At 39.7% G+C, this 27,059-nt stretch overlaps 1 protein-coding gene across 7 annotated transcripts in view; it reads left to right on the top strand.

Moving 5' to 3' along the window:
- ALDH3B1 (aldehyde dehydrogenase 3 family member B1) overlaps nt 1-27,059 on the top strand; it is a 1,341,938-nt gene that overhangs the window by 903,962 nt on the left and 410,917 nt on the right. For all 7 annotated transcript variants that reach the window (XM_044084078.1, XM_044084076.1, XM_044084080.1 and 4 more), the window contains one exon: nt 8,803-8,888. In XM_044084078.1, the coding sequence (XP_043940013.1) occupies nt 8,803-8,888 (86 nt within the window). The remainder of the gene's footprint in view (nt 1-8,802; nt 8,889-27,059) is intronic.

The following is a 27,059-nucleotide window of genomic DNA, read 5'->3' as shown; positions in this document are numbered from 1 at the left end:
GTACTATACAGTACTGTGTGTCAGTACTTAAAAAACCTTAATCTTGAGGAATGTAATCTGTGATGAATACAGAGACCACACAAAACAGTGGATGCAAGCAATGTGGACATACACCATACTTTGCTGTACAGGCCCAGAGCTTCAAGTAGTACTACAGTACACACAGGATTTGGATTCAACATCAGTACCAATCAATATTCATAGATGTAGTGCTTTAGCCTCCAATGACACACCCCAGTTAAAACCAAGGGACTTAATCACACTGCATGCCATAGCACTTTTTCTGTCTAGCAACAGAATACACAGCTTTTGCTGGGATCAAAGCAAGGACCCATAATACCATGACATGAACAGTTTCCCACTAAGCTATCCCACAAATACACCTCTTTGACGTATTCACAAACACATTGACCATCACAGTCAGTCAACAGTACAGAGAATCTATTGCAACAAGTAGATGTAGGTGTGTATGAGTATATATGACTCTCTCTATCTATCTATATATATATATATATATATATATATATATATATATATATATATGTATATACATATCCATTGGTGTACATATACATATATATGTAGGCACATATACATTTCACCTTTCATAGTGAAAATATCAATTATACAAAGGATGTGAGGTGTACAGTAATGTAATAATATTGCATAGTCTTGTGGTAAATGCATTGAAAGTGTTCACAGCCCAGGTAGCTTTAGCAGGCCTCACTGGCTTCAACATTGCAAACTGAACAAACCACCCACACTGTTTAACCACCACATGTCATATACCAGCACTGTATGCTGTTTTGTTTGCCACACACTAAAACCTACATACAAAAATGTGCATACTAACCTTCACCAACATATATATATCTCCACACTTCACAAACAGTTGCAATATGTCCCCTGCTCTATGCACATATACAGATGTGAATATATATATATGACACACATATATTTCTCTGTATGTGTGTGGCATACACACACAAGGTCCACACTGTTGTAAGTCCCTGGACCTCACAGCTGAACTGTTGGGCCTTGCTGCAACACAAACAGGTGTCACATGTGAACACACACTAACATTACAGGGGGTATATATAGCTTCAAATGCTAGATAAGCATACTAGACTGCTACAGCAGTTGCCAATGCTAAGCTACACTTTAATATGACTATCATGCATGTGTTGCTCTGTCACACCCATGTTTATATAATGGCAGCGCTAATCCCCCAACAGCCATTGGACACACTACTGTACAGAACACAGATAACATGGATCAGATCTTTGACATTTAATGCTGAGCTACACATTTCACAGGTATGTCCCACTGCCGCCAGATGTACACTGTATTGTCCATAGCAGTAGTTAAGCAGGCATCTGTGCATAGATAAGTACTGCTGCCACATATGAATGGTTCACATTATGTAGACTACTCTTCAAAAACATCTACTACACGCCAGTAAATACATGTGTCACATACCTTTCCTTTGTATTATTTGGTATTATTTATTTTTCTTTTTCCTTTTCTCTGTGTCTCTCTCTCTCTCTCTCTGTCAGACTCTGCAATAGAGTGAGTTTGTTGGCAGCGATTGCAGTCTGCTTTTGTAGGTATTTGCACATGAGCATGTGATGGCCTCTGCACCAATTAGTGGCCACCATTTGCTAATTGCATGCAGCCTGCTGTGTAGTAATTGCTGTAATCACTGTCATAGCAACCCAGTACTATAAATTGCTAACTCAGGTAGGCATGGCCCTCAGTTTTCCAAGATGGAGATCATCCTTGTTTGCTGTGGACATCATTGGTTAAGACAGAAGGTTGGTATAGTTCTTATATTAGAAGCCAGGGGTGTAGCCAGTGATTCACATTTTGTACTCAGACCTAAATGTTGCTGCTTCCAGTACACACTTGTCAGTGTAGAAATGTACTCACCCCTCAAAATGCTAACCCAAGATACATGGGAGGATGCACTTTCTTTTCAAATTTTACAATTAACTGCCATACAAAGCTAGTTATTGAGATGTATTCCTTTGGCACAATAATTGTTTGAGAACTGCTATACTGTGAATATTCATTTACTCGGTTCTAAATAGTTTGTGCTTTTTTAGTGTTGACATTAGCACAAGCTGCTCAAGAAAACTGGACACATTTCAGTACTGTGAGTATGCTTACCTACATCCTTGGTAGACCCTGCACACACAGGTATATTCTACATTTGGGCAGGGGTGCAGAAGTACAGAGAGCGTACGTATTATTGTGTGAATGTTATCTTGCTGGACTTACAGGGTTGCTGTGTACATGTTAGTTTATCAAGGCAAGTAGTCTGTCTGCGTAACTCCCAACTGTGGACCTATTCACATGGTGGACAGAGATTAGCCTGTTATTCTTTGTCTGTGCACCACACAGGTCTTTTCAGCACTAGAGCAATGGCATTGTTACAGTTGGTTGCTACCAGTACATGGCTACATCCTTTTGTATTTCAGTGTTGTATTCTTACATAAGGGTATGCTTCTGGAACTCCTTCCAAAGCTATTTGCACAGTGTGCAACAGCACAAAGGCTGATATGCCTCTGTGTTTCTGCCTCTGCCAGACCTCTCAAACACTCAGGTACATATTTGAACAGACTCAGGGAAAAGTAGAGAAAAAGTCAAGGACACCTTTAAAATATTAGTGCCATTAAGTTGAGACTTTGAGAGAACCAGAGCATATGGATTAATACACCTTTTCTGAAGTAAAAGTGTATAACTCTTAATTATTGTCATTACTTATTACGTGTAATTCACCACCTTTCTGGCCAAATCAGTAGTTTTCGGAGGGATTCAGAGGGACAGAGGTAAATTTTGTTTCAAAATCAGGGACATCCCTGAAAATTAGGGACAGTTGGGAGGTATGGCTTCTGCCCTAAACAGATATGCCAGTGCTTGTCCTGCTATGATACTGTGTGGGGGTTGTAAAGTGATGGTGTGACATTATTTCCTGCTAGAATGGCTGCTTCTTTTATCACGGTCATGTAATGTAATCCCACAACAACTGTTGGTAAAGATCCACAGAACAAGTTGTGTGGTATGGCATTCATATTTTTCCTTTACATTCACTCATTCTGATGCATGATATATTTATTTCAGCACAACTTGTTGTATATCTACCGTGGCTTAGTGGTACTTCATGCACTGTAGTGTGTACAAGGTCCGGGGTTTGAAACTGACAGAGGTGTTTTATTTTGCTGCTGAGCAGAACAAGTGCCTTCACATACAGAGTGACTAAGGCACTTTTAAGCAGTTGTAAGCGGGTTTGTGCGATGCTTAACTAAGAGCAAACAAGCGCACACTAGCGCAAACCCGCTAACTACTGCTTAATAGCGCTTACTCCCGCTAACCCCCGCGCTCATTTCTTTGAAAGAAAAGAAAAATGGGGGAGATAGGAAAGTGGTGAAAAAGGGGCACAAAGAGGGAAAGACAGTAGGGAAAATAGCTTGGGATGTGCAGGACAGGTGTAGGGAAGGTCCATAGCTGCCCATTTCTTTAACAGCAACAGCTGTGCATATGGAATAAATTTGGAGCTAAATATGAAACCTTCAACCCTGAGACAGGGGTGAGGACAACAAAGTATGTTGTAATGCCAATTAAATTACATTTTATGTGTCCAGGGGACATGTGTGCAAAATGGGCAGCTATTGTATGGGGCATATTTTTTTTTTTGGGAGCAGATTGCCCTTTTTTTATTTTCAGGTGAGAGTGGAATGTGAGGTAGGGGAAGTAGGTATATTTGGGGAGGTAGGTTGGAGGTAAACAGACAAGTCAAACAAAATGCATACAGGGGCAGAATATGACAAATGGTGGGTGAACACCATTGACGGGGAGGGATGTTTGGAAATCGCAAGCCCATGAACCCACAGATGGCAACAGTGGAACTGAGATCCCCACCCATGGGCAGTCACCACTGCACCTTCACAGCCTAGAGGGTTGCTGTGCTGGGGGCTGTGTAGGAGGGGCAGGCTGACCCGGGAGTTGCGCCACGCGTGCCTCAAGCTGGCTTAGAGGTTCTGCAACAGAACACTCGATCTCTCTACGCACCACAGCCCAGACTGTTCAAAGGGTGATAGGTGGCCCTCCTCCACCCATGCTTGCATGGGGGGGCCCGAGCTCCACCCCCTGCAGTGCTTCCACCCGAAGGTGGCACAGGGCCAATGGAGGAGGAGGTCCCAGGCTGGGCACTGGACCTGCTAGTGCCAGGTGCCATGGCCAGCTGAGGTGGGACAGGTGGGTCTGCTGGGACCGGCCTTCCCATACGAACTATGTTTTGGAGAATTTAATAAAGATATAGGTTAGTAACAGTCAACAGCATTCCCAGTTAGTTATAACAGCATGCAGAAGTATTCCCATTAACCCAACACACCAGAGTTTCAACAGTTGAAAAGCAAGCATAACACATGCATATATAGGACAAAAGTGGATATTACAACAGCATGCAGGTTTAATTGATGGCAACAGGCCACCAATATTGTGGTATTTGAACAGGGCACATGCATAGAAATGAATGCAAATATTTATAAACCAATAGGACATATGTCCCAACAAATGTTTTGAGATTAGACATACCCATTGACGTGTGCAACTGCATTTTTTATGCACATATAGTAGGGTGGAAAAGATAGCTCAATTAACTTATATATCCTTCTAGTTTACACTACATTCCTATTAACTGCAGTTATATGTCCCTTACATGTATTATTACACTACCCAATGTCCTTCTATTGTGCAATTGGATTTTGCTAGATCATTATATACATGAGCTGTATCTGACATACAAACTGTCCAGGATGCAGATGTTACTGCTACATATTTTGAGAGTTGCTCACACACACTACTGCTGAGATGGTACACTGACAGCTCTACTTTTATATAATTATCTAGATATGTTCAGGTGAAATTATCAGTTATATGTTAACAGCACCCTACATTTCTGGCAGCACGTTGACATTTCTGGGGAACACAATACCAAATCATGGGCCAGATTAACCTATACATGCTGGGCATGAACCAACAGTTAAGGGCTGTAAATATGCATAAAAGCTACTGGCACTCCCTTCATCCACTTTATATGGGCCTACCCAAGTGTGGGTTAACTAACACTGCTTAATACAACAGTACTATTTCTAAAATACAACAGTACAACAACATATCAAAGAAAATCACACAGACGCACTCCAGGAATTATACCTTTATTAAAGATTTATTACACCTTTATTTATTTGGTTAAAACACTTTTTTGAAGGCTCTCTCATTTATTTTATATAAAAGTACATGCAGAATAATTATTAAAGAATTATTATACCTTTATTTATTGGGTTAAAACACTTTTTTGAAGGCTCTCTCATGTATTTTATATAACAGTACATGCAGAATAATTACTAACCTGCCTGGTGACGCAGCCTTTGCAGCCTATCTTCATGGGCTTGCTGATTCATAGCCCAGACACCTGCAGCTGTGAAGTAAATGCAGTGATAATGAGACATACCTATCCATAGTATAGACAAGAATAGCAATTTTTAAATACTTAATACAATGGCTACTTACTCAGTAGTGGGGCATTTGCCATCCCACGGGCCTCCTGGATCCACTGGTCCAGTTGATCCTCCTTATGTCACTTCAGGTCAGAGTAATGGTGCCTGACCTGCTCACCAGTCCGAGGAACGCCAGTGGCACTGGTGAGATCATGAGCTAGACAGTTCCAGGCCTCCGTTTTGTATTAGGTGCCCTGGTACTGGCCCTGCAGGAGTCTTTCCTCATGATTGTGGACAAGGAGCCAAACCATTACTTTGGTCTCCTCAATGCCCCAATGTTGCACTCAAAATCAAGTCTCTTCTCCAACACTGGCCATGCTGACTGCAGAAGGGAGCTACAACCAGTTAAGGCAATTATTCCCACCTGTGGAGCTTAAATATGCCTCATTTCCCGCACTTATTTGTGATTGGCCAGTTTTGAAAAAACTCAGCTGTAGGTACACCTGCTTAGCTGATGTTAGCAATGTTTAATATTCCTTTTATAGATACATGTCTGTTGAAAGCGCATGGTTATAAAATGCTGTCATGGCTTAGTGGTTATGTACTGTGACTATAGTGTACAGTATCCTGAGTTCAAGCCCTGTCACTGTTTTTTATTTTTCTACTGGCCAAACCTGAATGGTTAAGGTACAGTAAAGGAGGTGTGGCCGTGTTTAGCCGACTTTGCTCAGCTTTGCCCAAATTTGCTCAGCGTTGCCCAACGTTGCCTGACATTACCTGGCATTGCTCGACATTGCCCGACGTTGCTCGACGTTACCTGATGTTGCCCAACATTGCGCTGGTTAGCACGGTGCGCAGCTATGTGCAAACATGTTCAGTTTGCGCTAGTTTGCGCGATGCACAGCTCTGCACAAAGACATTGCGCTAGTTAACGGTAGTGCTCAGCTATGAGCAATTAAATATAAATATGCTCAATACTGGTAAAATATGCTTAGCAGTGCTTTACATTGCTTAAAATAAGTTATTCATGCATCAGTATACATAACCATTTCACCTTCCTATATATATATATATATATATATATATATATATATATATATATATATATATATAAAAAAAATTCGTTCACTACTACATATAACATTTCAACGCTTTTTATAAAACTTTAAATAATACCTGTCAGGAAATATTTTTTTATACAGATGTCCAACAGAAAATGAAAACTGTAGTGGTGGGACTCGAACCGGTAAAGCCTCCTCTTTGTGCAAAGGCTCTAACCACTATGCTATTGCCATTTCGCTTAATTTGCATATATTTTTCTTATTATCCTCTTCGGTGTCTAAACTGCTAACTGTAGCTAAGCAATGGGCAAACTCGCGCAAATACGGGCAGCTATATCGGAAATGAAAAAAAAATTATTTTACTTTTATTTGTACGGGGTTTACTATATGGGGGAGTGTAGTGTTAGAATGCACATATATGAGCGGAGTTGCTCATGTAACTAGACATTTCCCGAGTTTCAAACTTGCAGGGGCGTGGATTTTTGGACTGATCGGCAGTCCGACATGCCCCCTACACTCGTCCATGCTCCATGTTAGTTATAGAGTTGAGGCAGCCCGCCCTCATTGATATGCATGGCGGGCTGCCATCTTACTGTTAGACTGGCTCTTCCATGTAAGACTAATTTAGTCTTACATGGAAGATTAGTGAATCCTGGGGAAGGACTCGTCACTAAGAACAAAGATGGGTTACAGAAATAAGTTGTCAGCCAGACCATATCTTGCAAATACCACATTGCCTAAAATGCTGATAGGGAGAATTCATGGATGTCATTATTACAGTACAAATTAGTATACAATTAATATTCGATATCTCTATAGTTTCACAGGATACAGGTCAAATATTAATATAGATGTGTTTGCCAGCATGAAAGCTTTAAGCTAAAATCTTCTTAATACCTTGTATGTAGCATGGTTTAGGGATTATTAATGCAAATATGAACAAGTAGAATTTGACATCTAGAGGAGTCAGTAGGATATAACTACAGAAATGCCTGGAAGCATCACTAGGCTATGATGAATTAAATGATCAGTGCAGAGCTGAATACCCCAAAGTGGCTACCAAACTTCAGATACAATGGGATATGATAAAAGCCTTACTTATCTCTTTGTGCTCATGTCGACAGGCTCCTAGCTATGGTGAATGCTCATCTTAGCAGCTTCTATAAGAATGGCACACTTTTTGACTCTTGTGGCCAAAACTGCACTGGGAAAAGGTGTACTCCCTATCAACATCTGAATGACACCTGCCAGTGATTGTTGCTGTTTCACTATGAGATGGCTACAAACAACATGTCGGCTTGAAAACGTAAGGCAGATTCATGATGAATGTTCCAGCTCTGGAATACCTTTATGCCACCCTTCATAATGCTAATTTGTTTTCCTTAGAACAAAGAGCTGCAGTTGAGTATTGATGTTTGATTAAAGAAATAATACATATGAAACACTGTCCCAACCTAGGACATATTATAACAAAAATAAGAATCTGAGAAGTTCTCATGGTTGTTTTTTTTACTCTGATCTAACCTCTTCACTTTCTGAAGTGTTCCCAAGTTGTGGAGCTAACTGTCTGTCATTGTGTATAGATCCTAACTGTCAAATCAGATGAAGTATTCTGATTAAGACAAAAGCGCTTATGAGGAGTGTAGCCAGATATAACCAGTTTGGAACAATCATTAAACCTTTCCCCACTGCAAACTCTGTAACTGTTACTGCAGCACACTCTAGTTAAATATAAGGTACTACCACCCCAAGTTTTGTTTACCTATGTAGGTGTCAACATTAGCTGCAGATGATCATTTGCCAGATCTGTAACTTGCCTTGTTTTTGTACACTATCACACAGTCCTTTTCTATTTTTTCTTCCGATGATGTTCTGACTGTTTATATGACATGTTAGCCTTAAGACTTAAGACATTTGCTGTGTTTTTATTGCAAAGGGTCATAGCTGAAAAGGGGCCTTTGCATTCCTGTCACTTGCTTTTAAATAAGTAAAAAAAAAAAAAAAATCCAGTCCCTTGGCATGTCCATTTTGCATCAGTTCAGTAGTTGGCGTCATGTCAGTTCTGCAGACGTTTTGGTAGGATGAGGATGAATATTGGTAGAGAAAGCTTACCTTATAAGTAGAGAAACAAGCAGACAATGTGGAACAAGTGGAATCTCTCTGAATTGCATTAAATGGTTCTTTGTAATTGCATATATATGTTTAAAATATTTACTAATTTTTCTTACTAATGTGTTTAGGGAATTGTGCCATTCTGAAACCTTCAGAAGTGAGTCCGAACTCTTCACAGTTACTTTCGGAACTTCTCCCAAAATATTTGGATAAGGTAAGATGAGTCATACCATCTTTCTCACACCGACAAAGTACACTGCTCACTTATTGCACTATGGCTGCATTTTGGGAACATGGTGACCTCCATGTCTCTGTAATGGTCTTTACAATGTAAATCCATACAAGTAGTCCAGCCACAGCTTAGGTATACCATACTAAATACCTGAGCCAGATTATACCCATAAGGTTACACACCCTCATTATTAACAGACTCCTTTCATTCTCATGCTAGTGAAATGACCAGAACAATTTCTACCTTTCACTACTTTGGTACCCACAGCAAAGAAATGTCAGGAGTGGAACCCACTCATTAAGACAGTCCTACTGCTACCACACCAGTTAAATGAACAGATTAAATGTGATTTATAGATCATCTGGAGAAATTGTTATACTGAGTCAGATGAACTGCCGGCTGCTGCTGCGTACATTATTTTGCATATGTCTGTCAGATCATTAGTACAGATGTCTTAAGAAATAAGGTTGTAAGATCATCTATGTGATTTTTTTTTGGTGGTGGGTTCTTTGAGCACAACATCCTTGCCTGATTTCCTTGGCCTTCCTTGGTTACTCTTCCTACCTCACAGTCAGTGCACCTTAGGACTCTTGACCACCACTGCTTCAGTATGAACCATGCTTAGAAGGTGTGGCTCCTTAGCTTTGCTTAGGTGCAATTCATCTTTCTTCCTTATGTACGATTGTATTTAAAATGTATATGAGTTCCTGAAAATGTTTCCTAATAGTTTTGAATATTCCACTCTTTTGGTAGTAGCTGCCAAACAGACACTACCTATGGCCCACCCCAAAAAAAACTTTGTGGTATGTAGTCTTTATCTATCCCATTAATCCTCCATATGCTCAGTCCATTCCCAAAAATCCAGAACTTATCTGAAACAGTTGTGTGCTGGTTTGTAATTTATTGATCTTTTCTGTTGTAAAGAAGTACAAGTGCGAACGATAGTGAGTCTGAAGGAAATCTAGCTTTTGTGTGACTGGCACACCTGGTACTGTAGGTCAGAATGACTTTACTTAATTTAATATTTAGCTGTATATTTTGTATGATTTTTTGCATGGAAGTTGACTTAAAATCTCTTCGAATTCTGTGGTAACTGATTTTGATTATCCTTTTCTTTTAGAATTCTTTATTTGTTTGCAGCTTAGAATTGATTCTTTAAATGAGTATGCCATTAATGATTTGCTAAAGTATTAGGTATCTTGTACAGTGTACTAAATGCTTACTTATATTTAAGGTAACACCTGGTAATACTGGTGACCTGTGTTCCTCATGTTGAAAGTTGGATGATTTGCTTACCACTATTAGTAGTAAACCTAGACTTACTGATGATGATTGCATTTGTGCAATTGGCGCAGCCTCAAAAATGTTTTTTTATTTATTAATTAATTGTTTTTACATCTGTTAACGACTGGCTTGATTGGATAAATATTATTAGGCAAAGTGTATATAGTGTAAAAATAGAAAACATTTAGGGAAGAAAGTTGCTATCATCAGTACAGATCACTCAACCCATATTACACATATTACCAAAGACAACTTTTGAATTCAGTATACAAGTATTCAGCAATCTGGGGAATCAGAGCACACACAAGAAAATAAAAAAAACAAAGGAAGACGTTCACAAGATAACACGGAAGATGAAGAAACTGATTAATGTCTATAATGCAGAGAATACATATTAAAATGTACCCTGCTTCATTATGTAACACACAGATTACAGGGAATGATAGCATTACACTCTCAGAAAACCTTCAGTCTATAGAAGAAGGCATCATTTTTCCAAAAGGTAAGGTAGAAAAAACAGGCAAGGGACAGGTGAAAAGGAAGAAATCAAAACTGAACTTGTGAGAACTGAAGAACATTACTGTATGAAAAAAGAGGAGAAACACTGAAGTTGACAATAAAGGCTCAAGCTGTGGATGCACAAAGTCTGCCAAATGAAAATTGTCTGTTGAAATGTAATATGCATTGAAAACATTGGGATTAATAAGAGTAATGATGAAGATCATCCAATATTATAACAACTGATAAAGCAGATATTACTGTAGTAGAAGAAGATTCTTTTGATCTGGTCAGAAATGATATACTTGTAATCTATTATAACAACTGATAAAGCAGATATTACTGTAGTACAAGAAGATTCTTTTGATCTGGTCAGAAATGATATACTTGTAATCTGACAGTCAATTATTAGAGGAACTAATTACATTGCAGAGAAGATAATGAACATTGAATAATGTTATTTTGCCAAGAACAAAAATACAAGATGTGAGGAAAAGCCTTAGAATGCCTTAATGTAAATAAATGTGGATCTTTTTTTATTCATGTTGGTACAAATGATTTAATCTAGAAGGACACCTTGACTGTTAGTAGGGAATTTAAAGCCCTCTTAGCATAGTGTTCACAGTAGTTTGGACATATTTTTTACAAATCACATATGGAAAGGAGAGGTTACCGGAAATGAAGAGATTTTTTGGGATAAATACGTACTTGATAAGCATGGCCATTAAAAAATGGAAGTCTGTAGAGCATCCAAGCCTAAGGCACACGTATTTAGGCAGGATGATGTGTACTTTTCAAGACCAGGGAAGAGAATTTTCGTAGCAGATATATTGCAATATATGACAAACACAAGACAGGGTTTATACCAGGCCAAAAATTTACTGTTTTACAGACAGCAACATTTGATGCATATCTGAAGGTTATTAATGCTAGGAGCATTAGTATTAAAGTATTTTTATTGTTATGTTCCCACAACAGCAATGTTGTTATTGTTTGTGAAACATGGCTAAAAACAGTGACTGAAAACTAGTTCTGTCCAGGTATATATGTTTTTACTGTAACAGGCATTCTAAAAAAAAGTGAAGGTATTATGATAAGGAATAAATATTGATCTGATGCTATCCATGTCATTATTCATCAGGGATGGGTCTTGGATCTGACCTTGGATCCGAGCTGGCAACTGATGGACAGATCCAGAGCTCAAGCTCCTCCCCTTCCCACAATCACCTGCTGATCTGTAACCCTCAGATCTCGTTTGCCGTTGAATGCATAGGATGTGATCTGGGCTCAAGCTTCCTTGTGGTAGATACCTCTCTTTTTAATTCTTCTGAGTGAGTGAAAGTGGTATTTCCTTTCTATCCTAGTTTTCCTCCCCTCCCATAGCTACTGTGTAGGGCACCTCTTTCTCCCTTTTTTCTACCCTTCTTAGCTTTTGGTTCTCTCGCCTTTTTTCTCCCCTAGCATTTACAAAACAAAAACACCCTTTCTTTTCTTAACTTCTCTAGTGTATGTTGGGTTTGTAATGGCGGATAAACCTTCAGATTTTAAAAGGTGTTCCTTGTGCGGTCAGAAAATGCCTCATTCCAGCTTGCATGAGGAGTGTGATTACTGTTTGGGAAATCCTCACCTGGAGGTTGAATGTGACATTTGTGCCACATTCAACTCCAGGGCTCTCATGGAGTGTAGAAACAAGTTATTACTAAAGGGGTTAGCTAAGGGTGGTCCACTGACTTCAGACTCTCCCTCTAAAGCTGCTCAGGACCCTAAGAAGAGACTCCCCTCCCTCTAAGGGGTCTCATTTTGCTTCAGAAAAGGTGAAGTGCTCGGATTGCAGATCCACAGATCCGTGCCCAGCCTTCTTGGCTTTGGATCTGGGCTCTTCCACTCTGAGAGCCTTAGATCTATCTCTCAGATATGAGTCCTTGGTGCCTCAGAGGCTTTCGGATCTGACTCGGCACAAACCTTCTCTGGATCCGACCCATTTGCTTAATCTGTCTGGTACACCAGCTAAGGCGTGAGATCCTCCCAGGGCTTCGGATCCAATTGTTCTGTCAGATCCGATAGTCATTGACAGTTCCCCCTCCAGGTCTAAGAGATCAGATCCAATGCATTGGAGCCAGCCCCCCCCCCCCCGGGATTGTAGGGCATTGACAGGATTTCCGGCAAAGTCTGGACATTCTACCATGTCTTCCAGAAGCTTGCTAACCATAGATACAATAGGATGATAAGGAGTTTCCTGAAGCACCAAATCAAGTTGGGCTTGTTGCCATCTCCAGTTTAGTTGCTAGGGGACCTTCTCCATCTATGGGACTTTACTGTCCTCTTCTGACTCAAATGGGTTTGGAATGCCAAGATCAGGCATTCCTTGTGGGAGGCCAAAGGTGTCTGGCATCCTTCCTTTCTCAACACCGATAGGGTCCCTGGTGGGCTCTGTTCCGCTGGTCATGGAATATGCTGCACCTTGGCCCCATAAGGTTGGTGCTGGTTCCCTAGGGGTGGGGTCATGCCTGGAATTTTCAGACAGCTCTCTTCCCTTTGGGGCTTCAGTGCTGGACAGCTTGGGGCTGATATTGTCTGGGAGATTTTCTGCTGCATCAGGGTGCCTTTTCCCTTCCCAGGTGGCTGCGGCCACAAGAGAAGAGAGGAGAGCCTTGTCTAGGCCAATGGCCTTCTGGGCAGTAGAGAGGAGCTTCTACAGCTTGGCAGTCACCTCTTCTTCATCGGTAGGTCCCCCCCAGCCCCTCTCAACTTTGGGTGGTGAGGCTTCATCATCCTTCCAGGGTCAGTCCTCCTGCAAGTGCCTTCAGACAGGTACTGCCCAACTTGGGGTCCCTGTCTCTTCCAAGTCCTCCCCAAACCCATCGTGGAGGAACCCCTCAGAAGAGAATGTGTAAGAGGAGATACCTGGACTCCCCTAGACAGTCCCTCGCTGAGGACACAGATTTTGAGGAGTGAGATGGATCTCCCAGGCTTTTGTCTGTGGACATGTCCTTTGGGGACATCCTCAAAATTCTCAAGCAAAGAAGCAGCTGGTCTTCCCCCACCCCTTCTTCAGAGGAATCCCTGTTCCTGAAGGCCTTTGGGATGGGCCTATCTTCTACCTGAGTGCACCCCCATGCCAATGAGCTTGTGGATCTCATTGCCAGCAGGGCTTGGAAGAAGCCAGATACAGTGGAACTGGTACATAAAATGGTGGACGTATTCCTCTGTCCCCCACAAAGATAAGGCTTTTTGGAGTAAGGGATTCCTCACTGATGCCATCATGGTGGCCACCGCTACTAAGAAAGAGCTAGAGCAGCAGAGCTCCTCGGTCCATCCGAATACAGAGTCTCGGGCAATTGACCTTTTTTGGAAAGCCCGTGTTTGCCTCAGCTACATTTAGACTGAGGGCAACCAACTACATGGCACATTTTACCAAGCTTCAGAGGGATTTGGTGTCAGAACTCACCACTTCTCTTACAAAGTTGTTACCTCTGGAGAGTCTTAAGCTGGTGTCTCTTAAGTTATCCACTCTGAATTCCCTGGCTAATGCTTCAATGAGGTTGATCTCCAACACAGCAGTGGCCACCTCTCAAATGGCTGGCACAGGAATTGCCATTAGATGGCATGTCTGGCTTCACCTTTGTGGGTTTGTGGAACCCTTCAAGGCATCCTTTACTAACACTCCCTTTGATGGTTCGACCTTGTTCAGACCTTCCTTCAAGGAAACATTGACCTGCAGTGAGCAGGAGGGTAAAACTCTGTTCATAGTGAGAATCAAGTTTTCTACTCCACAACAATCTTTTTCTAAGACTCAGAGAGGTAGTAAGAAACTTTGGTTCCATAGGACTCAGTCCTCCTTCCAGGATGCTCCCAAGAATCCTCTTCTACAAGCCGGGGTAGGAGATTCAATGGTAGATGCTGTCTCAGAGGCAGAGGGGGTCCACAGAATGAAGAAGACCTTTCTGTTTTCCTGAAGTGCTGCCCAACTGTCCTGCCATGGATGCAGTCAAGGGATGATTCTTCCTTCACCCACTAGCATGGACAAATATCTCCTCAGATCAGTGGGTATTAAAGATTATTTCCAAGGGTTACTTTTATTCCCTTTTTTCAACCCCCTCCGGTTTCAAAATCTCTCCCAGACATTCCACCCCACCAAAGGGAGTTGGCCAATCTCGAGGTTCAAGACCTTTTAGAAAGAGCCATCCCAGAGGTCCCAACATGACAGTGAGGATTTGGGACTTACTCTTGCTTCTTTTTGGTGCCAAAAAAAGACTGGGGACTTGCTTCCAGTTTTGGATCTCAGTGAACTGAATCTGTCAGTCCAGAAGTTCAAGTTCTGAATGACCACTGTTCAGTCTGTTCTGCCTCTCTTGCGCAAGGACGATTGGATGTGCTCAGTCAATCTCAAGGACACATACTATCATATCAAGATTGAAAGATGCTCCAGGAGACACCTGTGCTTTCAGTTAGGAGCCAGTCACTACCGGTTCAGAGACCTGCCCTTTGAACTCATCACAGCCCCCCCCCCCCAGGTGTTTACCAAATGTATGGCAGTGGTGGCAGCTCATCTTTGGCTGCAAGGCTTTCAGGTCTTTCCATACCCAGACGATTGGCTCCTCATGGCTCCCACGAGGCATCAACTGTCAATGGCCACCAGTTATACCCTCAACCTCCTTTCATGACCTTGGCATCATGGACTACCTGCCCAATCCAGTCTCACTCTGTGCCAAAACCTAGAGGTTATTGGGGTTTAATTGGGCACAGTGTCAGACTCTGCAGCACAACCCCTATGCAGAGTTCAACTTATTCAAGATCAGGTCTCTCACTTGCTGATTCTAGAGCGCCCAGTAGCCCATCTAATTCTACAAGTGCTATGTTCAATGGCACCTGCCATCTAGTTAGTGCCACTCACCAGGTATCACATGCAGGTTCTGCAGTGAACACTGGCAGTTCAGTGATCTGCTCAGGTTCATCCCATGTCCATGCCCATCAGGATGATTCATGTGGAGAAATCACCTTGCTTGGTGGCTTCAGTCTCAGGACCTAAATCTAGGCAGACCCTTTTGTCTTCCCCCGCCTAAGGTCATGGTGACCACAGACACCTCCCTGTTGGGGTGGGGGGCATTTTCATAGCAGGACAGTTCAAGGCACATGGTTCCCCACAGAGACCAAATTGCACATAAACTTCTTGGAAATGAGAGCAGTCCTTCTAACATTACAAGCCTTTCAGGAGTGCCTTCCTCTCCAGACTGTAGTAGTTCACACAGACAATATGGTGGTTGTCTGGCACATCAGCAAGCAGGGGGGAAACATAGTCTTATGCCCTGTGCAGAGAGGCCATGAGAGTGTGGGAATGGGTGGTCTTCCAAGTGCTCTCTTCTTGTAACTCACATTCCTGGCAGTTCCAATGTGCTGGCCGACAAACTCAGCAGGTCTAGCCTGAGTCCCCACAAGTGGCCTCTGAATCTATCAGTGACACATCAGATATTCGACCATTGGGGTCAACCATGCTGCAGTCTCTTTGCTTCCCCAGTCAACCACAAATGCAGCAACTACTTTGCCCTGGTCCCCGTGATGGGGGAGTCACCTAGGGATGCTCTGGTTCACAATTGGATGTCGGGACTCCTCTATGCTTAGCCCCCCTATTCCTCTAATTCCCAAGGTCTTGCAGAAAGCTCACTGCCTGAAGACTCCTCTCATCCTCATTGCCCACTTTGGCCTCATCAGGCATGGTTCTCCCTTCTTCGGTCTCATCTGAAATATCCTCCCTGGATATTGGATCCTGTTCTGGATCTTATTTCCCACCCCTGGGGTCTTCCCCTTACCAAACTTCAGACTCATTGTCTAACCACTCAATCCCTCCAGTTTCAGTGATCCTTTCACAGTCCAGGATCCCCTCTCCAGTGAGAAATATTATCCTGGCATCTCAGACGCCATCTACAAAGAAGGTATACGCCAGTAAATGGCAAAGATTTTCTACTGGGGCCAGACAACGTAATTTGGATCCATTTTTGGGCCCCAATTCCTGATATTCTGTTATTCTTGGCTTCTCTCTTTCAGGAAGGTGCTAGTTTCTTCATGATTACGCTCCAGTTAGCAGCCATCTCTAATTTCCATATGAATGAGGGTCCCACTTTTTCTTCTAAACTATTCAAAGCCTTTCTCAAAGGGGTCTTTCTTCCTACATATATACAAATATTTCAAGCATGGGCATTATTGCCCTTCTAGCTTGCCAGTGTACCAAAACACTTGTTCCCAGGCTGCTGTTAAAAATATCTAAACTAGTATTTGCTTTAATGTCATTTGGTAGTCTGTTCCATGCATCAGCTACTCTGTCAGAGAACCAATTAGTACACTTCTCATTCCTATAGAATCTTCTACAGAGGTTATCTGGTGATTCTCTAGTACTTTTTGATAACCCCGACCATTCCCAGAGGTAGTTGTCTCTAAATGCCCTATATACCTGCATAAGGTCTCCTGTTAGATATCTGTAAGAGACACTGTATAAGTTCAGATATTTTAGCCTTTCATAATAACTTCATAATAACTTAAATTTTCAGATCCATGGATGCCCTTGGTATATTTCCTCTGTACTCTTTCTAGTTTACTCATGCTTGTTTTCTTATGGGGTTTGCATATTGTTATTCCATACTCAAGTTTGGGTCTAATGTAACTAACAAAAATGACTTCATTATTTTTGATTTCCCAGACTTTATAAATCTTTTTATGCAACCTATAGTTCTAAGCTGTCATTAACCAATTGGTTGATATGGTTAGAAAAACACATAGCTGAATCTACCCATATACCCTGGTCCTTAAATAAGTCTACAGTTTCAATCACTGCGTGCTGTAATAAATATTCAACTTTCAATTTGTCTCCCAAATCTCAACTGCTTAGTTTTTGATGTAGTTATCAGCATATTATTCTCCTGTGCCCAAATGGTCAATTTAGTCAAGTTATTTTGCAGGCATGCCTTATCTGTAACACATGTAATCAGTTTACCCAATTTCATGTTGTCTACATATAAACCATAGAACACCTCAGATGAAAAAGCTAGGTCTGAAAGATATAGTCTAAACAAGTAAGGGCCTAGGACAGAGCCCTGTGGGACACCCTGACTGTAAGCAAGGATTTCACCTATCCAGTTGCTGTATGATACTTGCAATGTCCTATTTGATGCAGCTATCCATCTTATCAAGAGTACATCAATACCTAGTTGTAGTAATTTATTGATCAGTGTTTTGAGTATGACCCTGTCAAATGCTGAAGTTACATCTGTATAAATTACATCACAGCACAATTTTTCATTCATAGCTGTTGCTATATTGTTATAGAATATCATGTTACAGGTGCTAATAGATCTGTTTTCAACATATGCATGCTGATGTCCAAAAGAATGGAACTCAGCGATAAACTGCACAGTAAATACAGTAAAATAACACGACCCAAAAAGAAAAACTGTGCAGAAACACGGAGACACCAACAGCTAAAACAGCAATATTTTATTTTGTAATTGTAAATGCTTTCACACCCTTTGGTGCTTCCTCAGACAATGCAAAACTTGAAAGAAGCAACTTAAATAGATCCTATACAAATTCAAACAGACCAATAAAAATTCACCTGTCATTAACGATTCATACAAATTTAAAGAGATACTAAATAAAACAAGTATAAAATACAAGATGTCACTAAAACATATACATACTAAGCTCATTTCCTAGGCAGCTTACGCCCTTTTAATGCTGGTTTAATAGAAACAGTATCATTAAGACCGGAGCCCAAATGCGCTCCCAGTCTAAATATCCATTTCACTTCCATTGTATCAGTATAAGCATAAATATCCCCCTGCCTAATATTACTGTGTATAACTTGTGCTACTTGAAACAAAAATGAATGTGTAGCGCCTTCAATTACCACATGCTTAGCTAAAGCACTATGCAATAATTCTTTCCTTGTACAGTAAACATGATCCCTTATGCGCTCACAAAGTCTTCTATTTGTTTTTCCTACATAGAATTTAGCACATGTAGAACATTGAGCGAGACATAATACATTCTTGGTGTTACAATCAGCCTGCACCTTAAACTGCCGTGTACGTTTATGTCTGGATATGTAAAATATTCTTCCTCAGTAATAAACTGACAAAAATTGCAATTATTGCATCTTGTCATGCCTTTTAAAAAAGGCTATTGACTACTTCTTTTATTAGGATAACATAATAGTTGTTATAGTGTATTCTTATTCTTGTAGACCACTCTCGGACGTAGACCAACTATTTCTATAATGTCCTGATCCGTGTGCAAAATATGCCAATTCTTATATAACACATTCCTAATATATTTAACATCAGAACTGTATGGCAAGATCAAAGGTACCCCTTGTATACTCCTACTACTATTTCTATTAGGCATTTTCATATCAGAAAAATAAGGTCTGGCTCTGCCACCCCTTTTTCTCATAGTAGTACTTAGAGCTTTAGATACAGCCTTCTTCTCATATCCCCTGCCTACAAACTCTGACTAAAGTATTTTTAAGTTCTCTTTTAAAATATCATTACTAACTGTTAGCCTAGCTACTCTCAACGTCTATCCATGCACGATACTAGAAAAAACATGTTGTGGATGCATACTGGTTCTGTGTAAAAAAGGACAGTAACATTCTTTACGATACAATTCTGTAGTGAAGAAACCCTCACTATTTACCGAAACCATGACATCTAAAAATTCTATGTCGGTTTTAGACATCTTGTGTGTGAAACACAAAAAACTACTACTGTTATTCAGATGTCTTATAAAATTCAAAAGTGAGGCCTCACAGCTTCCTCATACAAAAAAGACATCACCTACAAAACGTCTATAAAAAATAAGGTCTGTGCCTATACATTCTCTAATATTATCATATTCCCACTCTGCCATAACCAGATTTGCATAACTGTAGGCACAACTGGTTCCCATCGTCACACCTTTCCGCTGCCAATAGTATAATCCTTCAAATACAAACACTTTGTGATCTAAGGTAACTTCCAACAGATAGCAAATAAGATCTACATGTTTCTCATCAAAGGCACCATCCCTTATCAGATATCTCTTAATCATACCAATGCCTTCATTATTCGGAATGCAAGTAAAAAGAGCTTCAACATCCATGGATACCAAAATATTAGATGGACAGAACAACTGTCCAAATTCCATGTATAAATCATGTAAAAACTGCTGAGTGTCTTTCAGAACTATACAATACTTATCAAGGACTGTTCTTAATTGTTTATCTACATATATAGATAAAGGCTTAGTAAGCCATCCAGAACCAGATGCTATTGTCCTAAAACTAGGAACCATCAGATTTTTATGAATCTTGGGTAGGCCATACAGCTTCGGTATAAGAGGGAATTCTACATTAAAATAGGCATAGAGTTCATGTGTAATGCATCCCATACAAAGACACTCAAATAATCCCATAAAGACATCTTGTTGCATTTTTTCAATAGTGCATAATTCAACAGACTTATACATCAAAGAATCATCTAGCATACTAAGCATTGATTGTACATAGTAATCATTATTCAGTACTACAACTGATCCACCCTTGTCAGCAGGTCTAACAATAATATTCTCATTATTTTCCAAAGTTCTGAGTGCTAATCGTTCACCCTGACTCAAATTATCATGCATAACCTGTTTACTTGAATTAAAATAACTGTACAAATCATTTTCACAGGCTTTTACAAACACGTCTAAAGTAGATGAAAAATTAGGCATAAAACTACTAGGTTTAGTAAAAACATTTCTGTGAGAAGTACTCATATTGCCAAATGTCATATGTAAAGCAATATTCCTCGCAAACAGTCTAAATTGCAGTACAGTCTCATCAACATTGGCTGTAATAGAGGGCACATAGCCCAAACCTTTAGTTAGTAGAGAGATCTCAGAAGCAGTCAAGGAACAATCAGACAGGTTCCACATTAACCGTTTTGTACATTCACCCACATCTTCTTCAACGTATGTCCGTTGTTGTGGTGCGATATATCTTTCCGCTTCTGACCTGTGCGTATATTGTCTCTGTCATGCACAGATTTGCTCCTTACGCGAAAAGGAAGCGGTAGAGTTGGTTCACCTGTATTAAAAACACTTGATTGTTCTTTCCTCCTTACCACTGGTTCATTTTCTACAGAACTGGCATTCAGACTTCTTCCTTCAGTTGGTTTGTCAATGACCACAAAAACCTGGGACCAGATAGGTTCTGTTTGACAAGTCGTCACACTTATATTGGACTGAGGATTGGTAGACTCGTGGTTCTCAGTCAGGTCCTCTATATTACCACGGCTCATAATAGGCTCACTGGACTGTTCACTCCTAGGCCAAGCGAATACACGTTGATTTTTAAAATCATCCAGGTCACGAACCAATTTCTTCTTTTTGGTTAGCAACAATTTATTCTCATAGATTAATACTTTATCAATAGTGGCATGTAGAAACACATCAGCTATATCAAGAGATGTTGTTCTCAACAGTTCTTCATACTTCAGTTCAATGGAGACATTAAGTTAATTTTCAATGGGCAGAAAATAGTCAATAATTAGCTGCATATACGCTCTGCTTATATCAAGATTTATCTTCTGCCATTTAGCCAATAAATCAGGAAACGCATTTCCATATGTTGGCATGTTTAACACTCTAAGTCCACTGGGTACTATATTCATTTTTAAGCATGCTTCCATGTGTTGTCTCTGACATTGTAGCCGTTTGCTACGAAACAAATTATTCTCAATGTCTCTCATTACCAGTTTTGTTTGTACATTAACATCCACTTCAGTGGTATTCTGCTGACCTGCACTGAGTTCCATGGAAAGAAGAGGATTCGTACGAACATTTAAACACTTCTGTAGTCGTTCATTACTGGAGCCATTGCTTTGTGTAGAGCGATTCTCATCCAAACCATCCAATGTATTGTCTGCCATGTTCACTGAGTATCCAACAAACCGATCAAAAAGATCACAAACAATGTCCAAAAGAATGGAACTCAGCGATAAACTGCACAGTAAACACAATAAAAAACACGACTCAAAAAGAAAAACTGTGCAGAAACATGGAGACACCAACAGCTAAAACAGCAATATTTTATTTTGTAATTGTAACGCTTTCACACCCTTCGGTGCTTCCTCAGACAATGCAAAACTTGAAAGAAGCAACTTAAATAGATCCTGTACAAATTCAAACAGACAATAAAAATTCACCTGTCATTAATGATTCATACAAATTTAAAGAGATACTAAATAAAACAAGTATAAAATACAAGATGTCACTAAAACATATACATACTAAGCTCATTTCTTAGGCAACTTACGCCCTTTTAATGCTGGTTTAATAGAAACAGTATCATTAAGACGGAGCTAAGCTTACGGTAATTGAAGGCGCTACACATTCATTTTGTTTCAAGTAGTACAAGTTATACACAGTAATATTAGGCAGGGGGGTATTTATGCTTATACTGATACAATGGAAGTGAAATGGATATTTAGACTGGGAGCATATATGGGCTCCCGTCTTAATGATAATGTTTCTATTAAACCAGCATTAAAAGGGCGTAAGCTGCCTAAGAAATGAGCTTAGTATGTATATGTTTTAGTGACATTTTGTATTTTATACTTGTTTTATTTAGTATCTCTTTAAATTTGTATGAATCATTAATGACAGGTGAATTTTTATTGGTCTGTTTGAATTTGTATAGGATCTATTTAAGTTGCTTCTTTCAAGTTTTGCATTGTCTGAGGAAGCACCGAAGGGTGTGAAAGCACTTACAGTTACAAAATAAAATATTGCTGTTTTAGCTGTTGGTGTCTCCGTGTTTCTGCACAGTTTTTCTTTTTGAGTCGTGTTTTTTATTGTGTTTACTGTGCAGTTTATCGCTGAGTTCCATTCTTATTCAGATGTCTTACATAAAATTCAAAAGTGAGGCCTCACAGCTTCCTCATACAAAAAAGACATCACCTACAAAACGTCTATAAAAAATAAGGTCTGTGCCTATACATTCTCTAATATTATCATATTCCCACTCTGCCATAACCAGATTTGCATAACTGTAGGCACAACTGGTTCCCATTTATCGTCACACTTTCCCGCCAATAGTATAATCCAAATACAAACACTTTGTGATCTAAGGTAACTTCAACAGATAGCAAATAAGATCTACATGTTTTCTCATCAAAGGCACCATCCTTATCAGATATCTCTTAATCATACCAATGCCTTCATTATTGAATGCAAGTAAAGGCTTCAACATCCATGGATACCAAAATATTAGATGGACAGAACAACTGTCCAAATTCCATGTATAAATCATGTAAAACTGCTGAGTGTCTTTCAGAACTATACAATACTTATCAAGGACTGTTCTTAATTGTTTATCTACATATATAGATAAAGGCTTAGTAAGCCATCCAGAACCAGATGCTATTGTCCTAAAACTAGGAACCATCAGATTTTTATGAATCTTGGGTAGGCCATACAACCGGTATAAGAGAATTCTACATTAAAATAGGCATAGAGTTCATGTGTAATGCATCCCATACAAAGACACTCAAATAATCCCATAAAGACATCTTGTTGCATTTTTTCAATAGTGCATAATTCAACAGACTTATACATCAAAGAATCATCTAGCATACTAAGCATTGATTGTACATAGTAATCATTATTCAGTACTACAACTGATCCACCCTTGTCAGCAGGTCTAACAATAATATTCTCATTATTTTCCAAAGTTCTGAGTGCTAATCGTTCACCCTGACTCAAATTATCATGCATAACCTGTTTACTTGAATTAAAATAACTGTACAAATCATTTTCACAGGCTTTTACAAACACGTCTAAAGTAGATGAAAAATTAGGCATAAAACTACTAGGTTTAGTAAAAACATTTCTGTGAGAAGTACTCATATTGCCAAATGTCATATGTAAAGCAATATTCCTCGCAAACAGTCTAAATTGCAGTACAGTCTCATCAACATTGGCTGTAATAGAGGGCACATAGCCCAAACCTTTAGTTAGTAGAGAGATCTCAGAAGCAGTCAAGGAACAATCAGACAGGTTCCACATTAACCGTTTTGTACATTCACCCACATCTTCTTCAACGTATGTCCGTTGTTGTGGTGCGATATATCTTTCCGCTTCTGACCTGTGCGTATATTGTCTCTGTCATGCACAGATTTGCTCGCCAAAAGAAAAAGGAAGCGGTAGAGTTGGTTCACCTGTATTAAAAACACTTGATTGTTCTTTCCTCCTTACCACTGGTTCATTTTCTACAGAACTGGCATTCAGACTTCTTCCTTCAGTTGGTTTGTCAATGACCACAAAAACCTGGGACCAGATAGGTTCTGTTTGACAAGTCGTCACACTTATATTGGACTGAGGATTGGTAGACTCGTGGTTCTCAGTCAGGTCCTCTATATTACCACGGCTCATAATAGGCTCACTGGACTGTTCACTCCTAGGCCAAGCGAATACACGTTGATTTTTAAAATCATCCAGGTCACGAACCAATTTCTTCTTTTGGTTAGCAACAATTTATTCTCATAGATTAATACTTTATCAATAGTGGCATGTAGAAACACATCAGCTATATCAAGAGATGTTGTTCTCAACAGTTCTTCATACTTCAGTTCAATGGAGACATTAAGTTAATTTTCAATGGGCAGAAAATAGTCAATAATTAGCTGCATATCGCTCTGCTTATATCAAGATTTATCTTCTGCCATTTAGCCAATAAATCAGGAAACGCATTTCCATATGTTGGCATGTTTAACACTCTAAGTCCACTGGGTACTATATTCATTTTAAGCATGCTTCCATGTGTTGTCTCTGACATTGTAGCCGTTTGCTCTGAAACAAATTATTCTCAATGTCTCTCATTACCAGTTTTGTTTGTACATTAACATCCACTTCAGTGGTATTCTGCTGACCTGCACTGAGTTCCATGGAAAGAAGAGGATTAATGCGAACATTTAAACACTTCTGTAGTCGTTCATTACTGGAGCCATTGCTTTGTGTGGGCGATTCTCATCCAAACCATCCAATGTATTGTCTGCCATGTTCACTGAGTATCCAACAAACCGATCAAAAAGATCACAAACAATGTCCAAAAGAATGGAACTCAGCGATAAACTGCACAGTAAACACAATAAAAAACACGACTCAAAAAGAAAAACTGTGCAGAAACATGGAGACACCAACAGCTAAAACAGCAATATTTTATTTTGTAATTGTAACGCTTTCACACCCTTCGGTGCTTCCTCAGACAATGCAAAACTTGAAAGAAGCAACTTAAATAGATCCTGTACAAATTCAAACAGACAATAAAAATTCACCTGTCATTAATGATTCATACAAATTTAAAGAGATACTAAATAAAACAAGTATAAAATACAAGATGTCACTAAAACATATACATACTAAGCTCATTTCTTAGGCAACTTACGCCCTTTTAATGCTGGTTTAATAGAAACAGTATCATTAAGACCGGAGCTAAGCTTACGGTAATTGAAGGCGCTACACATTCATTTTTGTTTCAAGTAGTACAAGTTATACACAGTAATATTAGGCAGGGGGGTATTTATGCTTATACTGATACAATGGAAGTGAAATGGATATTTAGACTGGGAGCATATATGGGCTCCCGTCTTAATGATAATGTTTCTATTAAACCAGCATTAAAAGGGCGTAAGCTGCCTAAGAAATGAGCTTAGTATGTATATGTTTTAGTGACATTTTGTATTTTATACTTGTTTTATTTAGTATCTCTTTAAATTTGTATGAATCATTAATGACAGGTGAATTTTTATTGGTCTGTTTGAATTTGTATAGGATCTATTTAAGTTGCTTCTTTCAAGTTTTGCATTGTCTGAGGAAGCACCGAAGGGTGTGAAAGCACTTACAGTTACAAAATAAAATATTGCTGTTTTAGCTGTTGGTGTCTCCGTGTTTCTGCACAGTTTTTCTTTTTGAGTCGTGTTTTTTATTGTGTTTACTGTGCAGTTTATCGCTGAGTTCCATTCTTTTGGACATTGTTTGTGATCTTTTTGATCGGTTTGTTGGATACTCAGTGAACATGGCAGACAATACATTGGATGGTTTGGATGAGAATCGCTCTACACAAAGCAATGGCTCCAGTAATAAACGACTACAGAACTGTTTAAATGTTTGTACGAATCCTCTTCTTTCCATGGAACTCAGTACAGGTCAGCAGAATACCACTGAAGTGGATGTTAATGTACAAACAAAATTGCTAATGAGAGACATCGAGAATAATTTGTTTTGTAGCAAACGGCTACAATGTCAGAGACAACACATGCAAGCATGCTTAAAAATGAATATAGTACCCAGTGGACTTAGAGTGTTAAACATGCCAACATATGGGAATGCGTTTCCTGATTTATTGGCTAAATGGCAGAAGATAAATCTTGATATAAGCAGAGCGTATATGCAGCTAATTATTGACTATTTTCTGCCCATTGAAAATGATCTTAATGTCTCCATTGAACTGAAATATGAAGAACTGTTGAGAACCACATCTGTTGATACAGCTGATGTGTTTCTACATGCCACTATTGATAAAGTATTAATCTATGAGAATAAATTGTTGCTAACCAAAAAGAAGAAATTGGTTCGTGACCTGGATGATTTTAAAAATCAACGTGTATTCGCTTGGCCTAGGAGTGAACAGTCCAGTGAGCCTATTATGAGCCGTGGTAATATAGAGGACCTGACTGAGAACCATGAGTCTACCAATCCTCAGTCCAATAGAAGTGTGACGACTTGTCAGACAGAACCTATCCAGTCCCAGGTTTCTTTGATCATTGACAAACCAACTGAAGGAAGAAGTTTGAATGCCAGTTCTGCAGAAAATGAACCAGTGGTAAGGAGGAAAGAACAATTAAGTGTTTTTAATACAGGTGAACCAACTCTACCGCTTCCTTTTCGCGTAAGGAGCAAATCTGTGCATGACAGAGACAATATATGCACAGGTCAGAAACGGAAAGATATATCGCACCACAACAATGGACATATGTTGAAGAAGATGTGGGCGACTGTACAAAACGATTAGTGTGGAACCTGTCTGATTGTTCCTTGACTGCCTCTGAGGTCTCTTTACTAACTAAAGGTTTGGGCTATGTGCCCTCTATTACAGCCAATGTTGATGAGACTCTACTGCAATTTAGATTGTTTGTGAGGAATATTGCTTTACGTATGACGTTTGGCAATATGAGTACTTTTCACAGAAATGTTTTTACTAAACCTAGTAGTTTTATGCCTAATTTTTCATCTACTTTAGACGTGTTTGTGAAAGCCTGTGAAAATGATTTGTACAGTTATTTTAATTCACGTAAACAGGTT

The sequence above is a fragment of the Protopterus annectens genome, chromosome 9.part0 (genome assembly GCF_019279795.1).
Source record: "Protopterus annectens isolate FY-2018-M chromosome 9.part0, PAN1.0, whole genome shotgun sequence".
Taxonomy (NCBI): Eukaryota; Metazoa; Chordata; order Ceratodontiformes; family Protopteridae; genus Protopterus; species Protopterus annectens.
This window is presented reverse-complemented; position numbering and strand designations above follow the sequence as displayed.